Here is a 12,266-nt window from a genome sequence, read left to right as displayed (position 1 = left end):
CCAGGTGATGGAATTATGGGTGATTTTGCTTTCTTCTTTGGATTTATCTGCACTTTTTGGTTTTAAGATAGTAATAATAATTCAGTATTCCTTCTATAATATAAATGAACAAATGATCTTCAGTTGAGCAAACCAGCACAACCCAAGAATTAAAAGCAGCACAGAAACCCACTTCAATAGCTATTAAAAATGAATTAAGTTGTGGTAGAAGTCATCTTCCCCTGTTTGGAAAACAACCATTGCTTAGGCGGTGTTGTCAAATATGAAATTGGGGGATGTCGTAGTTCAGCGGTGAGAACAAAGAGGAGTTTGGGGAAAGGTTGCTGCCTTGGGAAATACACGAGTACTTTGGGTCACTGGCTGGTCATTACAGACAGGACTCTATGAGTCATAAAGGCCATGACATGGGGTTATAAGAAGGAATTCTTACATTTGTGATGGCAATAATTCCTGGTCTGCCTTCTTCATCTGTATCTAACCTCCTAGATAAAGATGTGGGAAACCAAGTCTTGGTTTCAGTACTGATTTTCTATTATTGGGTAGAGGTCTTTGGCTTGAACCTTAAGTCTGACTCTCTGTTGGGTCTTCTCAGTCATCCTCAAGACTTCACCCCATTTGGATGCTTCCCACATGGGTCCTGCCATCGGGGGTCCCTTCCCACCTGTGCCTCTCACCCTGCACCCTTTCCGGCCTTTACTCTGAATGGTTTTCATGTGTGCAGAAACAGTTTATCTCCTCTGACTTGGTTCCATCTGGATTTATTTTCCAATGAATCCACCTGCTCTGGGGGGAAGGTCAGGCTCACCACATGGTACTGTTTGTAGGTGTGAACAGAGAAAGGGGCCACGAATTCTAGAAGTGATCTTTTTGAGGGGAAACTCCACCAGTGAGAGAATTTTAACCTTGTTATACAAATGGTGCAATGGAGTCTCCAGGTTTGGTGGGAGTGGTTCCCATTCTAGAATCACCCTCCCCTTTTTCTCCTATTTCCATCCATGGGCAAAAGGGGCCATGATCTGGAGGAACCAAATCTCCAGCTTCCAGAAGCCCCTGCATTCTCCAGAGATCAGAGCAGAGACCACCCCCTTGATCTGCCTGTTCCTGCCATCACATATTTGTTAAGCAAGTGAATTCCCAATATTAGGGTCCCTAACTGACAAAGCAGTTGGCGCATGGGTAATGTCTTCCACACTTCACAGCTTCCAGATAATACACAGCATCTCATACATTCCTCAAAAGACTGGGTAAAGCGGGCATTCTGCTTTCGAGTTGAGAAAGTGAAGCAAAGAGGACTTGCCCAAAGTGACACAGTTGGTTACTGGGCAGCAAGCCGTGGACATGGGCCCAGGAATTCCGATTTCAAGCTAATTCTCATTCCATCATGATGGTGGTCCCCTAGCCTGGCAGCTCATCAAAATGCCCTTTGGAGATGGTTAACTAATAAACCAGAGTTGACAGACTCTCTCTGAGCCTTCTGAGTCACTTCTGGGGAGAGGCCCAGCGATCTGAGTCTGACAACCTGCCACCCATTGCCCTCCCATGCCGACCGACTCCCGAGGCCACATCCCCGTCGATGATATCAAGCCCAACAACAAAGGGCTTTAGAAGCCCTCCCTGCCGCTGACAGTGTCCTTCCATTAGTAAACTCCTCATTTGCCCAGAGTTGGTTCATACGTCCCAGGATCTTCCTTCTACTTTCTTCTAGAAAGACTGAGGTTAAAAACAGCTGTGCCTCAGAGATAAAAGGCACTGCATAGGACTCTCATCAATGGTACTGTAATAACACAGTCTGGTGACAGACGGGCTACACAGGGGTGAGCACAGCGTAACGTATACACTTGTCCAATCACTGTGGTGTACCCCTGAAGCTGTACCCCTGAAGTCAACTCTACTTTCCATATTAATAAATAAATACAAAGACCAGTCCTCTAGCAAAAACAAACAGAACAACTCTGCCATTCGTCAGCCCCGAGTAGAAAAGGTTGGGAAGATCTGACTGCCAAGCTTATGAAGGCCTCAGCAAGGCCTGCGGCTGAAAGGCCTGGGGGCCAGGAATACAGGCCCAGCCTCCTTACGCTGCCTGGCTCCCAACCAGCTGGGCCCCAGCTCCCCAGACGTGTCTGGGAAAGGCACTTGTATTGTCAAAAGGCTGCAAAGCGAGGGACAGGGACCTGCCGATTAAGTGGCCACAAACTCAGGCAAGACTCACTCACCAGGGGACTTAATGGGGGGTGGGGAAGTTCTTCCCATGAGGATTTGAGGGACTCGGCAAAGCCGGCAGCAGGGAGACCACTGAACTCCAACAGAGCCTCCCACTACTAACACGCTCCAGAGGAACAATTAGGAGCGGGTGTAAGAAGTCCTCCAAAACCGACCTAGCCTGCCATGAGCCTGGCAAGGGGACCCCCCCTGGACTGATTTATAAGAAGGGGTCACCTCCAGAGAGGAGCTGGGCCACGTGCCTGAATGCTGGGCGCAGGTCAGCCTGGAACCCATTATTTTAATTGTTGGGAGAATCAGTTAGGAGACAAGTTGAAGCAAGTTGAAATTTGAAAAACACATTAACAGGGGTCTGACGAGATGCCAGAAGAGCCTGCCAGCAGGGACAGCTGGAAGGCCAATTTTTGAGTCAATACTGAAAGGTGGTCGCTCAAATATCTGAGTCAACACACACTGATTTCTCTCCAGCTCAATACTCCCGGTTAATTGCCCCAGGGAGTCTCCCCCACTGACACATCTAACACCCAATTCCATAGTGGAATCAAAGAAAAGCATGGTATTGAAGTGCAAATGAGGTCCTGGGTGCAGCCAGCAGGCTTGGGTCCTGCTGGAGGGTTTCCTATCACCAGGGCAGACACTTCCTGCAGAGATGCAGTGAGGCCCCCCCTTTGCAAGAGGGCCGAGGGAAGTGGTGAGCATCGCATCACAGCTGGCCCTCAGAGAGGGGTCTCTGGGGTTCGCGTCTCGCCTCTGCAGCTCCCTGTGCTGCTAAGGCCGACATATATGTTTCAGGAGTGGTGGTCCTCATGGGGAGCGGGAGGCGGGGGGATGCCTGCTTCCCGCATCTGGGAACCAAGTCAGAGGGAAATGCGTGCCCCCGGAAAGGGATCCTAAGTTTGGCAAATTTGTGAGGCTAATGGCCAATGTGATTGATGAGGTGAGCCTAGAGTGTCCTCCCGAATGCTTAGAGGTTGGGAAGCAGGCAGATATCGGAGGCAGCAAGAGCCAGCAGCCTAATCTTCGGGGTCCTGACAGGTTTTGGCTACTCATGGAAGCACTGTCCCATAACGGGATCCACATAGGGGCCAGGTGGGATGGCCCCAAGGCTGGAGGTAAGAATGGGGGCTCCGGCAGTGACCGTCTAACAGCCCTCCCCTCCATCAGAGCTAAGCATGACATCGTGAGATGCAACCCAAAACCTACGAGAACTGAGATCTAAACCACAAGGACAAGGCAGGCCCTAGGAACAGGTGACATGAATCCTTCAAGGTGAGATTCTAGGTCTGCTGCCAATCATCACAGATAAGGAAGAAGCCTGTGCCATGGTAAAACGAAACTCAAAATTCCCTGGGGAAGCTGTGAAAAGCCATTTCTGATTTGGTAGGTCTGAGTTTGGGTAGCCTGAGTGTAGTCCAATGGCCCGGCTGGCTTTGTCCTCCTTTCCAAGCCTCTGGCTCACACCACAGTTTATCACTGACCCTCAGGGTATGAGTTGGTCCTCACTAACAGGCCTGCGGATCACACGCAACAGCCAGAAAGCTGCTCAGCTGGGGCCCAGAGGATCCCAGAGCAACATGGCGGAGCCGCTATGAAGCCTGGGGGTCCATAAGCAGCAGCCTACCACCAGGGGGCACTGAAGTCCTCCTGGCCCATTGCTCACATGGACACGGGCGGCCCGAGACAAACAAGCATGAAGATCCAGTCCTACTTCTTTCATTTACTTCGTCTGAATGACACCACCTTTCTGAACTTCAGGTTTCTTACCTCTGTTACAGGGATAGTCAAGGGACAGTTGTATCAAGTGAGATAAAGTGGGTAAAATGCCCAGCACTAACTAGTTGCCCAACAAATGCCTCTTTTCTACCCATCCAGTTTTCACCCCCAAACTGAAGTGGCCTCAGTTTCTCCTTCTGTGGTTGTTGATATTGGTTTATGTCCAGGGAAGTAGCAGCTGCAGGAGCTACTAAATCAGGAACCTGCCTGAGAAACTTCTTCTTTTTAAGCAAGAAGCCCAGCCCTGCTCAGACCTGTTGGTTTCTTCTGTAGAGGGATCCCCATGTAGCACAAGTCTGAAAAATGAGTTTGTTCATCTTCTTGGAGCACGAAGAGTTCTTAGACCTCCCATCCTGAGCTGGTGATGGAGCAGTCATTTCAGAATGCAAGTGCCAGAGCCCTTCTCCTGGGGAACGTTCCCATGGAGTCCCAGCAGCTCCTTACCTTGCCTCTTACTTACTCTCAGACTTTCTGTATGTGGCTAGGAATGCTCAAGACCACTCTGACTTCCTCCCCTACCAATCCCTTCCCCTTCCACCCCTCTTTAGACACATGGCCTTCTTAGTCTTCTTTGAACTTGCTAAGCTCATGTTTGCCTTCAGCCATGGAGCTATCTGGAAGCTCCCGTGATAGCTGCATGACTGGCTCTGGTCTTTCTTACACACTTCAGCTCAAATGCTTTGGCCCCAGAGAAGCCCTCATTGGCCCTCTTCTCCACCACTCAGTTCTTTATTTCCTTGCTAACATTTGTCACTATCTAAAGTGATCTTATTTTCCTACATGTTGTCTATCTTCCATACTAAAATGCAGGCCACATGAGGCAGGGACTCATGTCTTCAGTTCAGCAAGCACTGACAGATCCCAGCCTAGGGCCTGGCCTCCACTCTCTTATCTCCCTGGAGCCTCAGCAGTTTTCTAAGAGATGCTGTTAAATGAACCTATGAATTATAATCCCATATGTAAGATGAACATTACAATCTCATGCTGTAATAACAGACTATAATAACATCAAAGAGCGAACATCACTCAGAACCATACAACTGTAGGAAGGGAGGCAATGGGGTGGGGAGGGCAATGCCTCCCAGTAATGGGAAGTCTGCTTAGAGCTTCTCATGCTCCAAAGTCCAAGATTCCCTGGGAGCCCCAATCAGAGTAAGAGACGTTTTACCCTGTCTCCTCTCAGAAATGAATGGAAGGGTGCTGATCATTCCCTCGACTTCAGATTCTGGGACTGAACTGGAAGGAAGTCTTCAGGCATCAGGACAGCATCCAATGCCAAGGCCAAGGTCTCAGGCAAAACTCAAAAGATACAGTCTAATAAACATAACCATAATGTCTCAAAAGATACTATCTAATAAAAATAACCAGCTCTTTAACAGACAGGCGCTGCTGCCTTGCCTCAAAAGCTTAATCCCCTCTGGACCCTCTTGCATGAGGTTTCCAGAAAGCAAGAGAGTGGCAGTGGCTGCACAAAGCCAGAGAGGACAAGTTGGGGAGGCGGCGGTGGGGTGTCCCTACAGCAGTTCCTTCTGCAGACCCATCCCTGGTCCTTCATCACAGCTCTGTCCCCCCATCCTCCAAACCTGGGGGAGTCAGTGCTGCAAACGGCTCTTGAGGAAGCTGAGTGGCTCACCGGGGCAGTTAAGAATAGGCATAGGTGGAAGGAAAACTCCCATTCCTACCACCTTCAGGGACAACCAGAGAAGAGAGTCATAGGGCCTACACTTTGTCACTGCTCCGAGGTCGCTCTGACTCACCCTGTAATGGAACAGTGCAGAAATCTCTGGCACACCTTGTTCACAGGAGGTGTGCAACTGAGAGCATGGTGTCCAGACAAGCCTTGTTTCATGGGTACCGAGAGACCAGTATGCACTAACTATTCCTTTGTAGGGGGGCATAGAGAACCCTTCCAGAAGGAGGGCCCCCCGCACACTTGGGGTGGGGAGGTGGGTGGGTTGTGTTCAAGATGCAATGAGCAACCATCAGATCATCCCGCCTCAGGACCCCAAACTCCATCTGTCCCCATTTGGCTCTGAGCCACACCTCCAAGCCCAACGGTTCCCCCTCCATGCACCACAGCGCTGCGGGTATGTGGAAGGCTCTGCGTACTCACCGTCTGCCTTGTCGCTCGTCAGGGGCAGCGGCTCCCTATCCTCGTACCGCATGATGGCAACAGTCTTGCTGTCTTGACCTCCTGGAGCACTTGCGTCTGCAAACAGGCATGCGGGGAAGGACAGTGAGAATGGCTAGCCGGCTTCACGAGCTGCAGAGGTGGGGGACCTTTCTTTGATGCCTCTGAACATCAGTCTCCCCTTGGGTATTTCCTCAGGTGCCCGATGTATGAAGGACCAACTGGATAGTGGTTCCAGCTGCTGGGGGGACACAGGACACTTAACATGCCTAATGCCTTCACCAGCTAGAAGATGAAGGAGCAAATGCACCTGCTTTTGAGAACAAAGGGGAGAAAGGAGAATGGTTTGAGGAAGAGCACTCCGGGGTGCCGTCCCTTCTTCTGTCACTTCCTGGGTGTCCCCTCATGCCAGGTGGGTGAGGAGCGCGGGCTGATGAGAACCCAGGAGGGTCACTGCTGAGGCCTTCTCACCCTGTCCCCCTGCCGTCTACCCACGGATGAGTGCTGGCTGCACTTCCAATCTGCTCACACTCATTTTCTTGGTCTTCCTCCCACACCTCCCCCAAATCACCCGAAGAAGCCAGTGTGTGTCTCTTACAGAAGATCCTCGGAGGAAAGAAGCCAGTATGGGAAGAACAGTAGCGTGCATATTAGTGTTTCTGCATCCCCGTCCTCCATCCCTGGCTTTGAGAGACTCAGTCTTGCTGTGTGGGACAAAGTCCCTTGGTCCCTGGAAGTAAATGGGGTTCCCGTTCTTGGGGCCCCAGTACCACACTGCAGTGGGGATGGGAGGGACAGGCAGTGCCTTCCCCAGGGCCAGACAGCTGAGGCTTATCACAGGAGACCCTCGCCTGATGCGGAAAGGGGCAAGGGAAGCCAAGAGAAGCATGGAAAGAAAAGAAAAGAGGCCGAGATCTTTCCAGGTTCTGCACACAGGGTTGTGCCCTTTCTCTGCACAGAGATTCCTGGCCAAGAAGTTCAGGCTGGGGGCTGACATCAGCCCAGAGGAGCAGGTGACTTTCCTCTATCATAAGCCATACCCGGAGGGTTACCTACCCAAAGTGGGCCTTTTCCCAGCTTGCACGGAGAAGCTGGTTAGGGTCCACAGGGGCTACCCGTCCCCTTCCTTCACCTTCTGACTAGAATCTGCCCTGTCCTGGTGTGAAAGCCTCCGGCTCTGTCTCCTCTCTCCCACAATCAGGTGGTAGAACACCTCTCCCCATTTACATTGTCCAGTTCTGACAACAAAAATTTGCTCATCCCTTCCTATCCGTCCTCTCTGTGGAGAGGGAGAAGGTGATGTCATGGGCGAGGCATCTCGAGCCTAGAAATTCAGAGGCCAAACACTCTGTTAAGAGTGGCTTGTGGTCTTTAGTAGCCAAAGTTATTTCTAATTTTTAATTTACATCTTTCTATCTCAGTGTCTTTAGCACTAAAATGTGGCCAAACCCCATCGCAGCCCACGGGGATATTAACATGTGCCAAAAACGCTATGAAAACAAGTCTAAAAGTTCTTCCAATACCCATCTCTTTACTGGTATAGCTCACTTTTTGAACTAGTAACCGTGATTCATGTGTCCCAAAGAGACATCCTGTGTGTTTTAGCAATGAGAAAACTCTGGATTTCGAGATTTTCTTTTGCAGGCCCCTGGATCAGCTAGAGATTAGCTCCTGTCTAAAGGAATCCATTTCCTCCTCCAGTTTGCTTCGGAGGCTCAGGAAGGTTTGCCTTGTGCTACTGGGTCTCCCCCTGGGGTCAGCACCTCCCTGCATTAACCAGGGCAGATGGTAAGGAGTCCCAGCCACTTGGGGTGGAGGGCAGCTAATGGGGACCTCCTTGTCGGATTCCAGCTGCTGCTGTGTGTGAGTCCAGTGAGCCTAGTGGTGATCCCCAGGCTGGCTTAGTGCTCCGTTGTTTTAACCTAAACTCCCTCTCCTGTCATTCCAGGAGCTGGGTGAGTCAAAGATCTCGTCCTTCTTCCCAGCTTTAGAAGCCAGCAGCAAATGAGGAAGGTTGTGAGGAAAGCCCATTCGAGGCTGGGGAACAGGGAGAGATTCTAACATTGTCCCCCAGCTACAGGAGAGGCTGATGGGAAGAGCCCCTTTCTGGGGCAGGAGAGAAGCTGGAAAACAAACGCAGGAGGGACCCTCTAGGCTGGGCCCATCAGCCCAGCTCAAGGAACATCAGACTAGCCAGGATGCAAGGGTTCATCCTGGTTGCTCTGATCCTTGGGATGTCGAGGGATAATACCCTTGCTGGGCCTGCATACTTAAGGGCCACACTGAACACATCCCAAGTTGTTAGTGGAAAAAATATCCAACACCGAGAGGTGGCTTTTCCTTTATGCTCACCCTTCTGATCAGGCAGGCTTTGAGGTCTGCCCATGATCTCGTCCTCTGAGGCGTGCAGGTTCCGGATCAGAAAGCACGTGGTCATTTTCCCTTTACCTTTCACTTCAATTTCACCCCTCTCAATTATTTCAAAGCCTTGATTTTCCAGAGCGCTGCACAGAGGGGGTAAAATATGCACCAGTTACCCAAGATCAGAGGTCTGCAACTTGAGAGTTGGCTACAATGCAGAGGGTGATGCAGGAGAAGTCTGGGCCGTGGGGCACACAATGGATTGAGGGAGGGGAGGGTGACCGCAGGACATTGGCCAGGCTGGTTAAGTGGGGCAGGGAGGCAGCTGGGGAGAGGAGGGAACCTAAAGTGGCAGAGTGAGAGCACAGGGGACCCACCCAAATCCTGTGACTCTACCCCACCTTTCCTCCCTCCAACACACTGCTCATACCCACAGCTGCATGTCCTCTCTGGCCACACGTGCACTAGCCCTGCGTGGTTCTGAAACAGGAGGCTCCTTGGAAATCAGCTCTCTCCTTTCCAGCCTCCCCAAGCACCCCATTACCCCATGTGGTCAGCATGCTCATCCTCACCCCCCAAGCTTTCTCCATGGCTTCTGTCTGCCAAGGAACTGAAGGGAGGAGTATAGGGAGGGGACCATGAAAAGAGACAGAGCTATGGGATAACTGGAAAATGTTTGCTTGTTCATTTATTTACTCGTCGCTGCCGGGTATTGGAGAGAAACCACAGAACAGTGCGTACCAGCCATGTATCAAATTCATGGTTAGGTGGATGCCTCAGGCAGCTCTCCGTACTCACTGACCTCCCCTTGCCCTTGACCAGTTCCATGGAGATTTCAGACTCTCACCATGCTCCTCTAGTTCCCCCACTTGGCACCCGCTCTCCTCACTCGGAGGTTTCTGACTCTGCCTCCTCCTTTGTGACCTTTGTGATTCTTCTCAAATCTCTTCTAAAATTGCAGCCACTTATAGGCAAGACCCCACAGCTTCTCACCCACCCCTGGCCACACTCCCCTTTTCCCCAGTCTCTGAGGCTGAGATGTCTTGTGCAAGAGCGCCTGATCTCTGCTCCCTTCCCACCACCTCGAGGGCTGGCCACATCAGCCACCTCTCCCCTTCTCTTCAGTTCCCACCATTTGCATCCTCCCCTCAACCTACTAGCCAGCTAAGGTCTCTTCCATCCTAAACAGAAGGAAAAAACCTTCCCACTTTATTATTTCCTGCTTTAATCCCATACACTTTGCCAATCCCTGCTTTAGATCAGAAGCTCCTTGGGAGCCAAGGTGTCATACAGGAGAGGCTCAGGAGTATTTACTCTTTGACACAGCGTCTTCTGTAAGCCAGGGTGGCATGGAAGAAGAGCCATGGCTTTCCTTTACTACCTGCATCCCAAGGCGGCTAGGCACTCTGTGTGTTCTGGAATTAGGGAAAGTCAAAGGAAGGCATGAATGCACAAAGGGCTACCTGTAGGCAGTGGGGCTGAGGTGCACTTTGTCGGGGAGCCCATGACTTTCCATCCTAGAAGCTGTGTTCACAGTGTCACCAAACAAGCAGTACCGTGGCATCTTGTCTCCCACCACCCCTGCCAAGACCGGTCCCGTGTGGATACCCACTCTGATCTGCACAGAGAAAACCTCACTGAAACAAGACCATCGAATACTCCTGCTTTTCTTTTTAAACTAAGGTATAATTTATATAAAACAAACAAACAAAAAAAATCTCAAGTTGTTAGCTCCGGGAGTTTTGACAAGAGCATAGGGCCCTGCAGCCACCACCGAAAATCAAACACAGCCTACTCTCATGACCTCGCAAGATTATCTTGTGCCCCTTTCCAGTGAAGCTCCAGCCCTCCTTGCAGGGGTGACCACTCTCTTCTTTCTTTTCCCAAAGGTGAATTTGCCTGTTCCTACAAGAAAAGGAGCCTGTCCAACACCGAGTACCTCCGCCTCATGCAGAGTACGACCTCACGTATACTGAAGGCTCTATGAGTGAAATAATAGATCTCGAAGAGTCCTAATTTAAAAATTATTGAAACGGAGGCACAAAATGTTTCAAGTCCTTTTCCGTACTTCCTTAAATAAACCGACATGGTATGTTGTTTCTGGTGGAGAGTCAATGATGTGCCTAACCAGGTCCCTCTTCTTATCTTAAACTTGATAATATCTTTTCCTGTTTTCTTCTTGGTAAATCCACCAGGAGAGTTTCCAGGAATGCATTGTTTAATTTCATTCTTATTGGTGTAGCATTACAGTCATCTCCATAGCTATCTCACACACATACGCAGGTACACACACACACACACACACACACACACACATGCACACACACACACACACACACACACAGATACACCCTATACACACACTCTATTTACACAGCAGTATATTTTCAATAATTCAGTGGCTTTATTTACAGCCCTTTAACCAAAACTCGGATCTCTTATCTGACCTTCTTATCTCATTCCCTCATTCCTTCCCATCTTGATTTTTTACTGGGGCTTTTTTTCCACAGATGTATCTGTGTGTTTACATGGACCGAGTACTGTGGTTGTGTCCTTCCTGCAACCACCTAAAGTCAGCTTTTGTTCAGAAGGCTACAGTGGGCACAACCACCAGAACGTACAGCATTTCCCAATGTCAGACTCATCGTGAGGGTGAGTGGAATGCAGCTTCAGAATCTCCTACGGAGGGGCTGTAATTGAGAAAAATTGTATTCTATCTTATAGTTGTCTTTATTTACTCTGAGTTGGCTGGGTAGCTTATCTTGAAGATCTGACTGCCAGAAAGAGAAGGGATTACATTTTAAACCCCAGAAACACTGCTCTGAAACATCTCAGGGCCGCTAGGATCTGCTGAGCAGACAGAAGAGGATGTTTACTTTTCATCTCCAAAATTATCCATCTTTTAGAGTGTGAACAAACTTCCATGCTTGGAAGAGTAGGTTCCTGGGAGAGAGGTGAGCAGATGTCTCGCTCAGGGCCACGTGGCAAGAGGAAAGCTATTCTAAATATCTCAGGGCACCCTTGTGTCTCAGCCTACTGCTGAGGGCATTTTCCCCCTTCAGCCTGACTCCTGAACCTTCGAGAAGGCATGTTGAATACACAGTTTCCTTTGGGGTGGGAAGGCTATTCAGCAAACCTGAAACACTTATGGAACTGAATGCTTAAATTAAAAACCTGGAATTGTTAAAAAAACAAAAACAAAACAAACAAACAAAAACAGCTATCAAGATGGATTGAACCCTGCAGAGTAAATGGAGAGTTGAGCTCAACACTACAGACAAAGAAGCTTGCGGTCAATCACATGCAAGTCCCAAGCTCCAAGGCCTTCTCTGAAGTTGAAGAGAAGCTGGGATGATGATAACCTTACTATTATCTCAATGACTTAGAACATGTGCAAGAGAAGACAAGAGGTGGGAGAAATTACCCATTTTAACTACTGTAACATACCCAGTAACCATCTAAACAGACAAATAAGCAGAATTCTACTTTTTTGTGCATGAAATGCTTGGTATTCAGCAAAATACTCAGTTTCTCTCTACCTGGATGGGTTCTCCGGTAATAGGATTCATGACTTCTTTTGCAGAAATTCTCATTCCCAAGGCAAAGTTAGCCACTCTTTGAGCATGGCTTCCAATGGGCACCGGTACGCCCCCCACCACCATGTAGGCATCGCCTATGGTTTCCACCTGGAAGGGGAAAAGAAGCATTCAGCGCATCTCCTTAATGCATTAAACATATGATTAGATATTTGTGTCATTTTCCATGCATTGACAGAAGGACT

At 49.6% G+C, this 12,266-nt stretch overlaps 1 protein-coding gene across 1 annotated transcript in view; it reads right to left on the bottom strand.

Annotated features, from left to right (window-relative positions):
• LOC111147095 (guanylate cyclase soluble subunit beta-2-like) overlaps positions 1–12,266 on the bottom strand; it is a 42,894-nt gene that overhangs the window by 3,433 nt on the left and 27,195 nt on the right. Inside the window, 4 exon segments of the mRNA XM_022502983.1 lie at positions 6,107–6,202; positions 8,477–8,628; positions 9,949–10,103; positions 12,025–12,171. Coding sequence (XP_022358691.1) covers positions 6,107–6,202; positions 8,477–8,628; positions 9,949–10,103; positions 12,025–12,171 — 550 coding nt within the window.

Source organism: Enhydra lutris, unplaced genomic scaffold (genome assembly GCF_002288905.1).
Source record: "Enhydra lutris kenyoni isolate GAN:26980312 unplaced genomic scaffold, ASM228890v2 scaffoldscaffold15, whole genome shotgun sequence".
Taxonomy (NCBI): Eukaryota; Metazoa; Chordata; class Mammalia; order Carnivora; family Mustelidae; genus Enhydra; species Enhydra lutris.
Note: the sequence above shows the minus strand (reverse complement) of the source record. Positions and strands in the feature narration are given on the sequence as shown.